Source organism: Alexandromys fortis, unplaced genomic scaffold (assembly GCF_014885135.2).
Source record: "Alexandromys fortis isolate MF-2015 unplaced genomic scaffold, M_Fortis_MF-2015_v1.1 scaffold_7, whole genome shotgun sequence".
NCBI lineage: Eukaryota > Metazoa > Chordata > Mammalia > Rodentia > Cricetidae > Alexandromys > Alexandromys fortis.
Genome location: NW_026067920.1, coordinates 3,965,774 through 3,983,456, shown reverse-complemented (window position 1 = coordinate 3,983,456; position 17,683 = coordinate 3,965,774). Strand labels below are relative to the sequence as shown.

Below are 17,683 nucleotides of genomic sequence, written 5' to 3'. Positions count from 1 at the left end.
TTCCTTCTTCTAGGAGATTGAGGTAGGGCACTCACTTGACTTAAGTCTGGGCAGCAAAGCTAGCTCCCATCTCAAAATAAGATAAAAATAAGAGTCTGGTAAATGATACTACCACGGATCAAATAGTAGCACGGATTTGTTTTAAAGAAAGTGAGAGAAAATAATATTTGCCAGAATATTATGCAGGTTAGAGCCAGGATTCATGAAGAGTAATGAAACAATGTCATTTGAAGGAAGACAGAAGAAACTAAAGATGAGCAAAGCCCCAGTGAATGTACCAAGGAAGCCCTTGATGCCTTGATATTTGAGAATGAGGCCTCTTCATACCTGGCAGCTCTAGGAATTCCATATGCATACTCAGCAGTGGTCTGGCTGTACTGTTTGAGTATCTGCACGCTGAATGATTCACTGGGGCTTTCTGCATCCTAGTTATCTGTGTGTGTGGTGCATGCAGAATGGGGTCCAGTGACAACAAACATGATTGGTCTAGATCTTGGATGTGGATGGACCTATTCACTTGCTTTGCCTGGGGGGTCTTTTGGGAAGCAGCTTGTGTTGTATGCTCCTGAGCCTCGGATAAGCTTTTGGTATTTTTTTAAAGATTTATTTTAATCTTAAAAGAAGAAAAAGTTTAAATTCCAGAGCTGAGATGGCACAACCCTTCCCTGGCAGAGACTTGTTTTTTACTTATGTTAACAGAGGCCACAAAATGTGCAACACATAACTGGATAGCCAAGGTTATCTGGATGAATGATTGGACCACAGTTTAAACATAAACATTCAAACCACCTGAAAACCATCATTTTAGGTTTCATTATAATTTCTGCTCCCCAAATCGGAGCTGTAATAGTGAGAATGAGAAATTATGTAAGAGTCTTTAAACAAAGAAAATACTTTTTCCATCATTAATATACAAATTGACCATCTTTGCCTGAGAAACAGGGCAAAGGGTAATCTTTTTTTAAATATTTATTTTTAATTTTTTTATAAATAAAAATTCTCAAAGGATTTATATCCCCTGAGGGCATCTGTGGGAATGACCTCAGAGGATAGAAGAGCATATCAGATGCCCTGGAGCTAGAGTTACAAGAAGTTGTGAACTATCCAGAATGGGTATTAAGAACCAAATGTTGGTCCTCTGGAAGAGTGGTTACACCTTAATCACTGGACTATCTTTCCATCCCCAGGGGGTGATTGTTTACAGAAGCTATTTAGCTTCCAGTGTTTGTGGCTTAGAGTATCGAACTGGCAGGTGGTTCAAGCCTGAAGGCCTTCTTGTCTAGAGGACATGCCACCTTAGATGGAGTAGAAGCCAGAATATTGTAATTTGTCTCATAGTAGTTCTTATTTTATGAATATGGTTTGTTTGTTGTTTTTTTTTTTTTTTTTTAAGTTTTGAGACAGGGTTTCTCCGTAGCTTTTTGGTTCTTGTCTGGAACTAGCTCTTGTAGACCAGGCTGGCCTTGAACTCACAGAGATCCACCTGCCTCTGCCTTCCGAGTGCTGGGATTAAAGGCATGCGCCACCACCGCCTGGCATGAATATGTTTAAGACAGGCTAAAACCTCAACTTTACTCATGGGTTTAACTGTTGCCTTTGATTCAATACACTTGATGCAGCCTGCCCTTGGTCCTATATGACTAAAAAAATGTGTACACTAAAGCAGTTGGGGAACAAATGTTTCAGACACACAAAAATTATACAGACTTTGGATTTCATTCTAAATGTTATTTTACATGAACATCGAAGGAATCTGCTGAGTCTGTGTGGCCATGGTTCCCTGTGTGTCATTGGAGCATAGTGCCAGATTGCCATAGACTATAGGACCTACAAAGCTTGTAGCACTTGGAACATAGTTGTTGTTTTGAGTAAGTCATTGCTGTTAACCAAGATATGAGGTCTGTATCACAGAAAGACCTACTTGCAGAACTGCCTGTGGTCCTGCTTCTTGTGTGGTGTCTTCTGGCCTGATGCTGCCCAACAGTTCCAACCTCCTGCTGGGCAACAGGCTATGACTTAGCTAGTGGCTTAGACAGAGCATCAGAATCTACATCAGTCACTAAGAGCCTCTGGGTAGGGAAGTAGAAGCTCCTTAGCCCTTTTTTCAGGCAGAATAGTGACTGATGTCAGCTGCTCTTGTATGGTCACATCAGAAGAGCTTTCCTTGAGCCTTTCAGTGATGCTTGGTACACTCTTGTCTTTCTACACTAAGTGCTGCTTTTCTTATGCTATCTTGCCTCTTCCCTGGACACAGTATCAAATAACAGAAAGCACCAGAAAATACACAAGCCATTTGGGCAGTGTGCTGAAGGTGGGACCACTCCTCCAAGCACAAAGACTTTTGCCCTCAAATCTCACTGAACCTTTCCACTGAAATAAATGCCACAAGAGTCAGAGGTTGGTGTGGTGGTTGCCAGACTGGGTGTAGGCTCTGTCTTGTGACAATTTGCCATTTTGTTTTGCCAGGTTCTGCTTGGACTCTGCTAGACAGAACCGACAAAGACTGTCCATCAACTGGTCCAACTTTAGCTTGAAGAAAGCCACCTTTGCTGCCCACTGAATGAGGACTGCTTGGAGAGGGATATATGAGAGGCAGCTGGGCTGCGCCACTCAAGAGCCAAGCCTTTCAGTGGCTCCCCAGAGCTTCGGTACCCACCCATGGTGTGTAGGGCGGGATGCCGTGGCCTGAGACCCCCAGACCGAGAACTTGCTGCTCGACCTGCGTTGTTAGCTTGTGTGCGTGTAGTCTGTGAGTGAGACTTCTTTGATTGTAGCTCTGTGCTGTCGGAATGGAACAGTAGTTCCCGCCAATTCCTCCACAACCACGGCTTCAGAGGCCTGGGCCGTGGCCAGAGACGAGTTTGCATCATCCACGTGGCTCTGTCGCCTCTGCATCTCGCCCTGTCCTGTTATCTGTCCCCGCCAGGGTGTCAGCCATCCCTCAGCTCCCATGTGCCCTGTGTCCCACCCAAGGCGGGCTGGGCGGGCAGGCCTCCTTTGTACTCTTTCACAATCTACTGTTTCCGAGTGTACACGTTGCGCTGTTTGTGTTTGACCCCCTGACTTGTAGCCAGCTTGTGTAAGACCCCTTGCAGAATGAGAACGTTAAAAACAAGAAACCCACCCAGTACTCACACCATCAAGTCTGTTCTAGAGCGTACAACCGTATTAACACGGAGGCCTGCCTGGCTACTTTTTTAACATATTGTTAAGTAATATTAAAATCATGTCTTTCTTTTTGAAAGATGGAATACATTAGTACAGCAGGAGACCCAGTCTGGTTGCTTTCTGCTGGGGATGATGGGTGTGGTGGGAGGTAACAAATGGGTGATACTTGTTTCCAGAGAGCCAAGACCACCACCAAAGTCACTTTCTGATGTCCCTACGTTTCAGAGTTCCTGGTGCCCTCAGTTGTCTTCTGAACATGAAGTTGTCACTGGTACCAGTACAGAGCAGTCAGCAGGAAACAACAGCCAACCAAATGATTAGGCTTCATGAGCTCATGGCAGAAAGTACCAGGAAGCTTCAAGATGGGGTGGTGGGTTATACTCAGGTCACTGGGACTTAGTGGAAACAGCCTTTGTAGAACAGAGGGTTACCTATGGCCTTGTATGCAGGTGCCTGTCCACATTTTGGGAAGAGAAGGGATTGTGGTCCCTAGTAAAATAGTGAATTAGGGATGCTTAATTGGCTTTAAATTAGGAACAAAGTAAATGGTATTGAAAACTGAAAGGCTTAGTTAGTCCCATCTTTGTCCCTTCAGGAGTTAACAGCTCACACAGTTGCCTCTGGGTTGTTGTTTAGCTTTTACTTACCTCAGCATGCTACATGGCTCATACTTTTCCAGTGCCCAGATGAATTACCTGAGGCCTAGGGTAACAATAACAAGCTGGTGGAAGCTAGTTGTGGGAGGGAGGGCACAGTAGGTCCTAGCCTTCTGGAGATTTCGCGCCAGAGAAGAGGAAAGAAATCAGTACTGAGAGGAGGTGTGGAATAGGTTGCCTTCTTTTCTTTTCCAGGTGAGAAAGCAGCACATCCCTGTGTTCCTGGGATAGTTCAACAAAGAAAAGCATGCAGGGCAGTGACCTTGCATGAACAGTGTTCTTGAAAGGACAAAGATTCTGGTTCTATCCCCAGGGATACTGGCATTGTCTCCTGGTTGAAGAAGTGGCTAGAGAACTAGCATTGGGCTTGCCTTCAAGGGGAGACCAAACACTACCTCTGGCCCTCCACTTCTTCCATTGGAGCCAAACCACCTACCAAGAAGAACCCAGAGTTTCCGGTTATAGCATCAGCAGGAACTGTTGACACTATAATGGTGATGGGAAAACCTGGGTGCCCCAACTGCAGGTACCATGTTGGGCCCAGAGACACTCAGAACTCAGCCCTCAGCTCTTGAGCACTTAAAGATCCACAGTGGTATGCCGCAAGCCAGTTCCCCACACTTCCTAGCCATATGCCATTCACCGCCAGGAATGAACCTCCTGTTTCCCTGGAAACTTCAAAGTTTCTTTGGCCCTGTCATCAAGGGTTTATAACTTGACAGTGTGAGAAACAAAAGGACCCGGTTGATGGAGAGGGGAGAATAGGTAGTGAGGGAATCCTGAAGACAACTCTGGGTTTCTGCTGCTAGGATGCCTGTAACTCAGCAGAGTGGTCATTCCATTTCTAGATGGGGAACCAAAGCCCAAAGTGAGCATTGGCCCAGGGAGGCTGAAGACTTCCTGCTAGGGCCTGTGGGCAGGCTCCATGGGAGCTTCATGTTTCACTGTGTCCTTTTCTCAATATAAATCTGAAGGTAACAGCTGGAAAGAAACATTAACTGGGAGTTGTTTTTTTTTTTTTTTTTCATTTAACTTTATATACTGTTAGTTGCTTTTCTATTGTCATAAGACACCATGACCAAGATAATTTGGCAGTGTTTAACTCAGGGCTCTCAGCGTTAAGAAGGTGAGAGCCTATGACTGTGATGGCAGGGAATATGGTAGGAGGCAGCTAAGGGAATGGTGCTAGTCTTTGAAACCTTAAAGCCCTCCTCCATAACACACCTATCCAACAAGGCCATACCTCCTAATCCTCCTGGAACAGTTCCACCAACTGGGGACCAAGTATTTAAACATGAACCTATTCGGAAGCATTCTCATTCAAATCAACACATATACCCATGCCACTAAAGAGAATCAAACACCAAAATATATTAATGAAGTAAAAAGACATGAATCATTTCCTTTCCCCATCAAGTCCATCTTAACTTTTCTGTATCTGCTGAGTAGGTGTGTAAGGTTTGTACTTAGATGGCAAGTGTCAGTGCCTGCTTCTCATGACTTGAAGCAGTGCATTCTGAATGCATCTCTGAGTAACAGTGTCATTGCTAACTCTTGGAGTAAGTAATTTTGGATGATACCTGCTCTCTAAGACAAGGATTTTTTATGGTGAGCATGTGGCAAGCCTCAAATCTAAGTAGCAACAAGCTCTTCAGCAGGCCCCCTCATTCCAAAAAAACATGTCAGCAAAATTATTTTCTAAAGGGATTTTGTTTCAAGAAAGTATTTCTCTGTGTATAGCCCTGACTGTCCTGGAACTCACTCTGAGGTTCTGGAGATGAGACAAGCTATGAGCCACCAAGGCCTTTGGCTGAATCATTTGCACGTTACATGAGTCCAGGCAGCAGGTCACCTGAAGACAGCAAGACTTTCTCAGCATTTAAACAGGATGGGAAGACACTGCAATGTGAAGTCCAATGCCAAACGGTATATGGAAGACTGGTGACAAATGGTGTGGACAGACAGAAAAAAAAAAAAGCAGCAGGCAAGTCCTTAGACCATTGGGAGGAAGTAGATGTTCCTTAGAGCATCCAACCAGGAAGTTACTTGGACTTAACTTCACAAGCTGGTTGCATGGAGTCCATATTTGGGTGCACAGGCAACCATCCCTTTACTTTGAGTAGTAAATACAAGTTGCTTTCTGGGACTGGCCATTGGTTGTTTTGGTTCTTTGGAGACAAGGTTTTTCTCTCTATCCCAGGCTGGCCTCGAACTCAGAGAACCACCTACCTCTGCCTCCAAAGTGCAGGATTAAAGACGTTCACCACCACTCCTAGCTTTTAGAGACTGGTCATTTGTGAAAGACACCATGAGTTATTATATAAGAAAGCTCCAAATGTGGCCTGATTGTTAAAGTGTAGGAATTTTGCTTTTGTTTTTTTGCCTTTTGCCCTGCACTCAGGGTATACCAATGTGTCCCCAGAAGGACATCACCCAATAGAGGGATGACAACTAGGAGAATAAGCTCTAAAACCAAAACACCTTAGAAGGATCAGATTAGCCTTACTACTTACCCCCCTCCCCCAACACTTCCCATCTTAGGTAAAATTTAGTGTTGGCACCCAGATTTTCTTAGTCTATGCCAAAAGCAAGAAAGATGGAACTTTAGGAGAAAATTTGAATCTGAAGAAACCCAGAAGGGATAGATGAGTTTGCAGGCAAGAAGCTTAAGATGTAACGTCTAAGTGGCATACACCTTTAATCCCAGCACTCTGGAGGCAGAAACAGGTGGATCTCTAAGCCAAGGCCAGCCTGGCCTACATAATGAGTTGGAGGACAGCTAGGGTTTGTACAAAGATTCTGTCTCAAAAAGAATGAGGGGAGGGTCAGTTAAAACCTGAATGTACATAGAATAGCATAAATTGAAACACTGTGAAGGAAGAAAAAAAAGTGAAACAGGTTTCAAATGAAACTTGTAAAGAAAAACATACGAGAGATGGAAAGTACCCCAGGTGGAGCTACCCACAGAAGAAAGTGAAGAATTTATGGCTTGTGCACAAACAGTTTGAAAGTGGGTGGCCGAGAGGAAAACTGGAGAGTGAAAGAAGTGACCTGCAGTTTACTACAGTATTTGCGAAAGTGGAGTTCTGGGAAAGGTAAGGGATTAAAAAGAACCTGAATTGGTAGCCAAAATAGTTCACACAGGCATACACATGCACTGGGAATGGAAGATCTCATGCATGCAAGGCAAGAACTAAATCAGAGCATTATCTCCAGTCCTGAAGATAATCCAAAATTGTTGGAAACTGTTTACTTCCACAGATCATTTTTTATTTGGGTTTTTGTTTTTAATTTAAGGTTTGTGGGTTGGTTGGTTGGTTTTTTTTTTTTTTTTTTTTTTTTTAGATGTGTCTCATCACGTAGACCTGGCTGTCCAGGAGTTTACTACTACGTAGGTCAGGCTGACCGTGGACTCAAGAGACCTGTCTGCCTCTGCCTCCCAAGTTCTGGGGTTAAAAGTAAATTCTGGATTATAAGCCTGTGACACCACACCCAACCATGTTTAGCTTTTTTAGATCTTTATATATTCTACACACTAAACCTCTTGAATGAATAGCTAGCTGGCAAAGGTTTCCTCCCATTCTGTAGGCCATCTGTTTACCCTTCAGTTTCTTTAGTTTGATGAGATCTCATTTGTCAGTTGCTGGTTATATTTCCTGTGAGATAGGAGTCTTATTCAATGCGTATAAAGCACGTGCTCTGTTTTTCCCTCGCACTTTCCGACTATCCGGTTGTATGCTGAGGTTTTTGATCCATTTGGAGTTGAGTTTTGTGTATGGTGAGAGAGAAGGATCTAGTTTCATTTCTGTCTTTGCCACTTTGCCTGGCATCATTTTTAAGATGCTTTTTTCTGATGTATATTTTTGGTATCTTTGTAAAAATTCAGGTTAACTGTAGCTGGATCCTCGACTCTGTGTTTTTGTGCCAGCATCATGCTTTTTTATTAATACTGCTCTATGGAATTTGAAATCAGATGTGATACCTTCTGCACTGTTCTTTTCATTCAGGATTGTTTTGGCTATCTCTGGTTTGTTCCTCCATATAAATTTTTGAACCTTTAAGTAGAGTGGTCATTTTTCTGATCCATGAGTATGGGGGTGTATTTTTATCTTCTAGTCTATTTCTTAATTTATTTCTTTTGTGTCTGAAAACTTTCATTATAAAGGTTTTCAATTTCCTTGGTTAATTTATGCCCAGGTTGTGTGTGTCACTTTGCTGAACATAGTTATCAACTCAAAGAATTTGATAGATTCTTTAGAACCTCTTATGTATAACATATCATCTGCAAAAGGAGATACCCCTTCTTATCCTAGTGGTATCCCTTCTCTTTATTATTCTAAGTCTTCAACCACTGTATGGAATAGAAGTGGAAGGAAGATGGTAGGTAGTACTCTTGTTCCTGATGCTTTGAGTTTTTCTCTATTTAGTATGATGTTGGCTGTAAATATGTTATATATAGTCTTTATTATATTGAGGTATGCTCCTACCTTGTCTTATCTAGCCTTTTCATGACTCTGATCTCAAAAGGATGTTGAGTATTGTCAAAGGCTTTTTCTATGTTTATCATGTGACTTCTGGTTTTTTGTTTGTTTTTGGTCCTCTTGCAATATGAATTACATTTATTGATTTGGGTATGCTGCATCATCCTTGCATGACTGGAATAGCAAAAATAGTTATGATAAATGCTTTTCAGTATGATGCTGAATTCAGTTGAATTCAATTTTATTGAGGATTTTGTATGTACATTCATTAGGGAGAACAGTCTAATTTTTTTAAAGATTTATTATGTATAGTATTCTGGCTGCGTGTATGCCTATATGCCAGAAGAAGGCACCAGATCTCATTAAAGATGGTTGTAAGCCACCATGTGGTTGTTGGGAATTAAACTCAGAACCGTGGAAGAGCAGGCAGTGCTCTTAACCTCTAAGCCATCTCTTCAGCCCAAGAACAGTCTAATTTTTGTGTGTGTCTATTATATTTACCTGATTTTAATGTCACCATAATACTGGATTCACAAAAGTTTGGAAGATGCCGGGCATGATGGCATAATCTCAGCATTCAGAAGGCAGAGGCAGGCAGATCTCTGTTGAGTTCAGGGCTACATAAAGAGATCCTATCTCAAAAAAGGGGGTGGGGAAGAAGAAAGAAAAAAGGAGTATAGGCTCTTAGGGTATATCCCCATGATTTTCTGGATTTCATTGGTATCTGTTCTAATACCTTCTTTTTCATCTTTTCAGGTATATTAGTTTGGATCTTCTCTTTGTTAGTTTTTAAAAGATTTTGTCAATTTTATTTATCTTTTCAAAGAATCCCCCTCTTCATTTCATTGGTTTCTTGTATTTTTTTAAATTGTTTGTTTTATTGATTTCTGTTCTGCCTTTTATTATTTCTTCCCCTCTATTCTTGGGGTTCTAAGGCTTTAAAGCCTATCAGTTAACTTAAGAGTTCTCAGCATTTTGACGCCGACATTTACCACTGTGAACTCTCACCCTAGGAACTCTTTTTGTGTCTCTAGATTTTGATAACTTGTGTCTACATTTTCACTCTGAAGAAATTTTAATTTCCTTCTTGATTTCATCAGTGATCCATTATCATTCAATAGTATATTATTTAGTTTCTATGAGAATTTATACTTTCCATTGCTGTTGATACCTAGCTTTATCCCATTTCAGTCAGATAAAATACAGGATGTTATTTCAGTTTTCACACACTTGTTGAGATTTGCTTTGTGCCCCAATATGTGATCAGTTTGGGGGAAATGTTCTGTGAACCTCCGTTACATCCATTCACTGCATTTATGATGGCACTTAACTCAGGTTTCTCTGTTTACTTTTTGTCCAAATGACCTGTCTGCTGGTAAGAGTGAGGTATTGAAGTCACCCACTGTCACTGTATTAGGATTACTGTGGCTTTACATCTAGTTGTATGTAGGCACATATACGCGCATAAATATGTGTGTGTATACGTACATATATGCAGAGACATATAGAGACATAGACGGGGGACAGAATTTATAATGTTCTCTTTTTTGAGACAGAGTCTCTCTGTGTAGACCAAGTTAGCCTCCAACTCATACAGAACTGCTTGCCTCTGCCTCCTGAGTACTTGGATTTAAGGGGTGTGCCACTCTTCCCAGCTATAGTGTCCTCATGATGGACTGTTCTATTGACCAATATGAAGAGCTCTTCCTTGCTACGGAGAAACCCTGTCTCAAAAAAAAAAAAAAAAAAGAAAAGAAAAAAGAAAAGAAGAGCTCTTCCTATCTATTTTTGGTTTGATGTCTATTTTGTCAGATATTAGGATAGCTATGCCTACTTGTTTCTTAGTTTCGTTTGCTTGGAACACCTTTTCCCACCCATTTACACTAAGGTGGTGGTGTCTGTCTTTGGTGGTAAGATATATTTGTTGGAGGCAACATAAAAATGAATCCTGTCTTCTAATCCAGTTTACTAATCCAATCTATGTCTTTTTATTGAAGAATTAAGACTACTAATATTCAGCTATTATTGAAAGTATATTGACTTCTGTCATTCTCTTGATTTTAGTGTTTGTTTTTACTCTTGTGATTATTTAGACCTATGGCACTTTTGTCATTTTTATACTTCTCTTGATACCAAGATATTCTATTATCTCTGTAGAGCTGCCTTAGTGGCCATAAACTTCTTTAGACTGTTTTTCACATGGAAAGTTTTTTATATCACCTTTAATTTTAATAGTTTTGCTGACAAAATAGTCTGGTTTTACGGTTGTGTTCTTTTAGAACTGTATTTCAGAATTTTTTTTTAGGCCCTTCTGGCTTTAAAATGTCAACAAAATAATCGTGTTATTCTGATGATCCTGCCTTTGTAGGTGATGTGATCTTGCCTTTGCAGCTTCCAATACCCTTTCTTTCGTCTGTGTTTTTGTGTTCTAACTAAAATATGTTGTTTGGAGCTTGTTTTCTTATCCTACCTATTTGATATTCTGTAGGTTTCTTGTATCTCTTGGCATCTTTCTCTAGATTAGAGAAATTCTATTTTATTGAAAATATTTTCTGTATGGAGCTGGAGATTTGGCTTAGACCTTAAGGGCACTGGCTTCCTTTCTAGTTGACCAGAATTTTATCTCCAGTATCCACATCGGTGACTCAAACTCTCTGTAACTCCAGTTCCAGATCCAGTGCCCTGTTCTGGGTTCTATGGTACACGATACACGGATATACAGGGAAAATACCCACACACATAAAATAATGAATTTGTAAAGAAAAAATCTTTTTATGCTTTTGGCGTGGTATTTTGTTCATAATTCAGATTTGGTGTTTTCATGGTGTTCCAAAGCTTTCACATGTTCTGTCTGCCTTTTGGAAAGTTCCTCGTTGATCTTAACTGTTTGATCCAATCCTGTATCTTCCAGCCCTCATGCTCTGCTTCCTACAGGTCCATTCTGTTGGTCAAGATTTCCATGGGGCTTTAATTTGGCTTTTTAAGTTTGCCATTTCCAGCATCCTTGGCCTAGTTTTTCTTCAGCAGTTCCTTTTATTGGAGTTAGTATTCATTCCTTAGAATGACTGAAATTATTCCATTTAGCTCTTTGTTTTAAAGTTCTCTTGAAGTATTCTTTTATTTATTTATTTATTTAAGATTTCTGTCTCTTCCCCACCGCCGCCTCCCCTTTCCCTTCTCCTCCCCCAATCAAGTCCCCCTCCCTCGTCAGCCCAAAAAGCAATCAGGATTCTCTGCCCTGTGGGAAGTCCAAGGACCACCCACCTCCATCCAGGTCTAGTAAGGTGAGCATCCACGAAACTGCCTAAGCTCCCACGAAACCAATAGGTCCAGTAGAATCAAAAACCCGTTGCCATTGTTCTTGAGGTCTCAGTAGTCCTCCTTGTCCGCTATGTTCAGCGAGACGGGTTTTGACCCAGGCTTTTTCAGACCCAGGCCAGCTGGCCTTGGTGAGTTCCCGATAGAACATCCCCATTATCTCAGTGTATGGGTGCACCCCTCGCGGTCCTGAGTTCCTTGCTTGTGCTCTCTCTCCTTCTTGAAGTATTCTTTAAGCTGTTTGAACATAGCTACAATTATTCTTTAAAATTCTTTTGTCTAGAAGTTCAAACAAATTGTTCCCATTAGGAGCCAGTATGGAATTAGTAATCTTTAAGGAAGACATATTATCTTGGCTTTTTCATGTTGTTTTTGCTCCTGTGCTAGGACTTGCCCACTTGGAATTAATATGTTGGTTAAATTTTTCTTTCTTTTGTATTTTTGTTGTTTTTATATTCATATCCCCTATATTCTTCAGTGATGGAATTTACACTGTTTATGAGAGAACTAAGTTATAGTAAAGCTGAGATATCATTTCCTTTGTGGGGTTGGTATTTAGAGCTAGAGGCTTTATCTGAAATCTTCCTATTTGGATCAGGTGTTGTCCTGTGTCAACTGGTACCTCCTGTCTGGGTCTTCAGCTTTTGCTTTGAGTTCTGGAACTCCCCAGGTTCTAGTTGGCCTTACTCCAGATCAGCACCTACCCAGGGTCTGCATCTTGACTGAAGCTATTGTAAGAGGCAGGACTTCCAGAGAACCTGCGGGGCTAAACTGGAGTGAGATCTAGTCTCTTAACCTGAGTTTGAAGCTTCTGAGGCTGCTGGAAATCTCACAAGCATCAATGAGCTTTGTCAACCCTGATTCATGACTGGTTTCTTCCTAGTTTTTAACAGTCCCAATTCTGTTCCAAAGTCCAAGGTCTTTTCTGAGACTCAAGGTACTCTATGAACCTCTATGACCAAAGGACAGGTTATGTACTTCCAATACATAATGATACAGTGTAAGCATTCCCATTTCACACAGGAGTGGGAAGATAGGACGAAAATAGCATTCCAAAGCAAAACCATTTGTGTCTCTATCTGGCATGTGGATGTCTAGGTGGCATCACCTGGGCTCCTTGGGCAATCCTACCTCTCCAGCTCTGCTACCTGCAGCACATGTAGACATATTTTTGGGCCAACTCCATTCCATGCTTGGCTTCCAATATGAATTCTACCATTTAATCCTGTGATCTTGGTGAAGTGACTTAACTGCTTGGTGCCTCATCTTCACCTGTGATGAAAATGACCCTACCTTCTCAAACTGTTACAAGGAAGGAACTAGTACATGGCAAACCCTCAGCACAGTCTTCTTGTCGTCTCACTTGGCACACTGTGACAAAATTGCATGCCGTCCTGGTTTAGCAGTCCAATACATTCTCAGTATGGCCTGCCTCCTACTTCATACCTACCCCTTTCCTTGATATCCTGGGCCAGGACTGAAGTGGCACTTGGCTAGTACCCAGTCACTTACGTGGCTCATACATCACCCTATCCAACAGCCTCTTGCCTGAATACTATAACAATCCTGAACTTAAAAAAAAAAAGTGAGCATTAGTGGAGTTCAAAACTCATCTTCTTACTACTGTCAAAGGATGACCTAAACTGGGCAGTGGTGGTGCACACCTTTAATCCCAGCCTCGGGGGAGGGCAGAAGCAAGGGAACTCTGTGAGATCGAGGCCAGGATGTTCTAGGACAACTAGGACTTTTAGGGTTTTTTTTTTTTTTTTTTTGAGAAACCCTGTCTTAAAAAAAAAAAAAAAAAAAAAAAAAAAACCTGTCCCTTGTTCCTCACTTCCATCAAACATCAGGTTTCAGGTCACATACCCAAATTTTCTCCAAGTAGTGTGGAACATAGTTCGGGGGTTACAGTATTTTACCTGGTTCTATGGAATTCCTAAGGATAAAAAGCCTAAATTGGTAGACTTCATTCCTCAAATCCTAAGGCAGCCTCTGTCCATGTAGGCAGGGCTATCTTTGACACCTCTGAATTGGGGGAAGACAGCATGCATGTTTCTTCTTAGTAGTGGTTGTAACATGATTAATAAAAACCCAGAGACAGATATTGGGGTTCAACCTGAAGATTAGAAAAGCAAAACAGCCAACCACTGGCTCTTTGCTCTACCTCAGTCCGAAATGGAGATCCTGCCTCCAGGAATCCTCAGAATAAGACTTTCCTAAGCAGCTAAAACACAACGAATCGTTCCTGCATACATCCCATTCCCACTCTCAGAGCAAAACAGTAGTAAGTCCATTTATTATAAAAATAAATGATTAGGAAATAAAGGTGCTTGTGGAAATACAAGTGCTATTGCAAGGCGATGGTACTGGGTGCATCTCTGTGACTGTTGTGTCTGGGAAGGCTCTGGTGTCCTGGCAGCTAGTGCAGCAGACCAGTCTGGGAGTGAGGCACCCTTACTGTACAGCATGACGGAGTTCCCACCCTGGAGAGGACCCCCTGCTGCACACCCTCTTCCAACAAGCAACACAACTCATGATGCAAGCAGGCTTCGGGATACTCCCACACCAGATAGTTTGCAGCTCTGAATTGACAGTTGGGGTCCAAATTCCATAGGAGAGACATTGATGTGCATGCGATGCCCCTGACCCCATCTCTTCTGCTCTGCCAACAGTTCACTCTGACCCTGTCTGAACCATGGCCAAACAAAACAAAAATGGCCTACCAGTGCCCCTGCCCATGTGTGGACCCTAGATCCCATTAGAATGCAGCATACAAGTTGAGGGCTGAGTCTGAGGACACCTACCCAGACTCTTAGAGCAGCTATGCTGGTCAGGGGGCACAGTGGGCATGGCGGCTCTGGCTCATTGGCAGCACTCCCACAGGTGCCTGAAGAACGCCTCGCCTTGCTCATCACTGAAGCACTGCAGGCAGTGAGGACACTGAAGGTCGCCCTGACCTCTGTGGGCTGTGCAGACATGCCCACCCTCTGCAGGCAGTTCCAGCTGTTGGGACCCAGGCCCAGGCCTCCAGCCACCAGCTGCCACACACTCCAGTGCATCCATCTCTAAGTACTTGGCAGTTTTGTTCCCCGTATGAATCCGACAGGGTCCTGGCTCCCGGGAGTCCTGCTGAGAAGTCAGAGGCAGTTTACTACAGGCTATGCTAGAAGGCACAAAGCCTGACACTAGGGTCTCACAACTGGAGACACACTATATCTCAGAGTAGAACTGAAATCCCATTGCTTTGTTTCTTGCTATACCACAATGCCTCGCTTCCATCAGACCTCAGGTCTCGGTCCACATACCACAAGAGTTTCTCCAAGTAGTATGGAACAAAGGTCAGGAATCAAGGTATTTTACTTGGCTCTCTGGAGTTTCTAAAAGCTTAAATTGGAGACCTCATTCCTCAAATCTTAATGCTTCTTAATGTCTAGACAAAGGTACTGAATGAACAACTGAAGAGCTCCTACAGGTGCTTAGTCATTTCATGTGAGGGGAAGTGAGGTTTCCTCCCCTTCTATGAAGTGGAGAGCCTGGCTGGAGCCCGCAGCCTCAGGATATTCCCTGAAGGAAGTGACCGGGATGCCATGCCCCATACCACCAGAGTGAGAGAGACAAAGCTGGGGGTGCTGTAGGTGGCAGGACATAGCCAGGGAACAGGCAGACTTAAGTCCCACATACCTCAATATAATTTGAAGTGCTAGACACTCAGAAACCTACCGTGGTAGCCTTGAGTGCACCCTTGGCATGGCCTGGCACATGTGTTCTACACAAATGCCACAAAGCACTATGGGCAGTAGTACCCATTGCTTCTTGTATGGGAGTCTTAATCAATGCTTTTACTTTACATTTGCGTTTGGATTTTTCTCAGGACGCATACATCAGCACCACTGTCATGTGGTTGTTCCCTTGGGTAGAGCAACAGTAGGAGCTTGAGGGGCCACAACTAATACAAAGGCCCTGGTTCCCACCAGAAATCTAGCCTTTGGGGCTGATCAGGAACCCCTCGGAGAGCCTGGCTTGGCGGGCATAGAACTGGTATGGTCATTCCTCTGGCACGTCCCTGAAAGGCTGCCTGAGAGGCCATCAATGACTATATCCCCTTCCTGCCCATGGCTTACAGCTGCCTATGGCACACCACCTGAACAAGCCTGATCTAGAACGGGATGGGGAAACACCCACGCTCCACCATGTGACATCAAAAGGACACCAGGGCTCTGGGGAGCGTCCTCTATGCTGTGGTCCTCTGGCACACCCTGTTGGCCTGTGGACTTAGGAGGGACATAGGCTTCCAGCAAAATCCCTCCATTCATTAGAACTGGTGCTTGCATCAGCCCCCTGATGTGAATTTAGCTCAAGGGAACTGCAGAAAGGTATCTACCAGGACCCTGTGCCCTGGTGCAAAGGAATGGAGGCATGATGAGGTCTGGCAGCTGCTCAGAGCAGAACAGTGCGGGTGGCTTTCACAGATCCCCAGTTCCTCTTACATCTTTTTTTTTTTTTTTTTTTTTTTTTTTTTTTTTTTTTTTTTTTTTTGTTTTTTTTTTTTTTTTTTTTTTTTTTTTGTTTTTCGAGACAGGGTTTCTCTGTGGCTTTGGAGCCTGTCCTGGAACTAGCTCTGTAGACCAGGCTGGTCTCGAACTCACAGAGATCCGCCTGCCTCTGCCTCCCGAGTGCTGGGATTAAAGGCGTGCGCTACCATCGCCCGGCATCCTCTTACATCTTATTGGGAAGGAGAGTTTCAAAATCAGTCTGCCTTCTCGGCCTACTGATTTCCAGAGACGCCTCTCTTATTCAAGCTATGTCAGGACAGGAAGTTCTCTGAGGGAAGCCCAGTGTTTATCCCAGGATAGAAGAGGTATGGACACTAAGTGGCCAAAGTAACAAACCTTCCCTGGGAATTTGCAGAACATGAGTCTATCTGGGCACAGCTTCCATGCTGGAGAGACTTCCATTGACAACATACACCAGCACTAAAAACAGGTGGCGACAGGCCCACTGGCTGTCCTGGAGGACCTACCTCATTTAGTGCTGGGGGTCCATGTCACACCTCTGCAACATCGTAACTAGGGTCTCTACCTCAAAGAGGACATACACTTAACAGAACTGCCCATAAAGCACCTGGGGCCTGGGATATACTTACGTCTCATGGCAACAATAAGCAGGGAGACAGGAAGGGCTCCGGAGACAAGGAGCCTTTATCAACACAGGCCACCATGCCAACATCCACAGCTAAATAAAGTATCGCAGAGGGGTTTTCTATGGTCACACCGTAGGCCCAGGACAGGTTACTCTGCCCAGAGCTGGGAAGGGCCCATCACTAACAGTAATACATCTCTGAAGACAGAGGTTCAAAATTCATAATAAAATACTAATTCTAATGGGGGAGAAATTCTCTTGTGCTCTTACCTGTCTCTGGGATGCTTGCGACATCAAAGACATAACCTTTTCTTCCAGTTCTTGAATCCTACTATGAGCTCGTTCCCGATCTGCCCTTTCTGATTTGAAGTCATCCTTGTAAGCAAGAATCTGAGAAAAGACAGAATGCTCATTCCTGGCTTCTCCCGCTACTCCATGACTGTATCCCACCCAGTGCCACCAAGCCTTTAGCCAAGGCTGTCCCAAGACTATGACCACTGCCTGAGGTGTCAGTCCTGCCCAGAGCCCGAGGACACCTGCTGCTCTAGCATCTGCACTCGCTCCAGCGCCGTGTCCCGGGCCATCTTCACAGTTGCCAGCTCCTGTTTGGCTTCTGCACAGTCATTTATTTTCTCCTCCAGCTGTCTGTTAAGCCTGGAAATCTCCTTCTTCAACAGCTCAGGCTCAGGAGGGACCTGCCGCCTCTTTAGCTGTGCGTGTAACCCTTTCACATACTCGTCCCTACTGGCGTCATAACGCTGCCACTTGGCATTGAGGTCTTCGACCTGAGAAGATAGAACCAGAAGACATGTTTGCTCAGGCCAGCATGGAACTGTGATTATCAGCAGTAATTTACGAAACTACTTCCCTTTCCCTTTCCCTTGGGTAGCGAGAATTCTAAGCCTACCAGGGAATCCTGAT

The 17,683-nt window shown here is 43.4% G+C and overlaps 2 protein-coding genes across 9 annotated transcripts in view; one reads left to right on the top strand and one right to left on the bottom strand.

The window, feature by feature from the left end:
• Fam193a (family with sequence similarity 193 member A) overlaps positions 1-3,269 on the top strand; it is a 125,673-nt gene extending 122,404 nt beyond the window's left edge. For all 3 annotated transcript variants that reach the window (XM_050140782.1, XM_050140781.1, XM_050140780.1), the window contains one exon: positions 2,467-3,269. In XM_050140782.1, the coding sequence (XP_049996739.1) occupies positions 2,467-2,560 (94 nt within the window). In that variant the 3' untranslated portion in view covers positions 2,561-3,269. The remainder of the gene's footprint in view (positions 1-2,466) is intronic.
• Tnip2 (TNFAIP3 interacting protein 2) overlaps positions 1-17,683 on the bottom strand; it is a 90,919-nt gene that overhangs the window by 59,454 nt on the left and 13,782 nt on the right. For 2 of the 6 annotated variants that reach the window (XM_050140783.1, XM_050140786.1), the window contains exons 4-6: positions 17,299-17,547; positions 17,033-17,152; positions 11,988-14,752 (exon numbers count right to left, since the gene is read on the bottom strand). In XM_050140783.1, coding sequence (XP_049996740.1) covers positions 14,486-14,752; positions 17,033-17,152; positions 17,299-17,547 — 636 coding nt within the window. In that variant the 3' untranslated portion in view covers positions 11,988-14,485. Of the gene's footprint in view, positions 1-11,498; positions 11,903-11,987; positions 14,753-17,032; positions 17,153-17,298; positions 17,548-17,683 lie in introns of those variants that run through there. The other 4 variants (XM_050140788.1, XM_050140785.1, XM_050140787.1 and 1 more) reach the window with 3 other exon arrangements.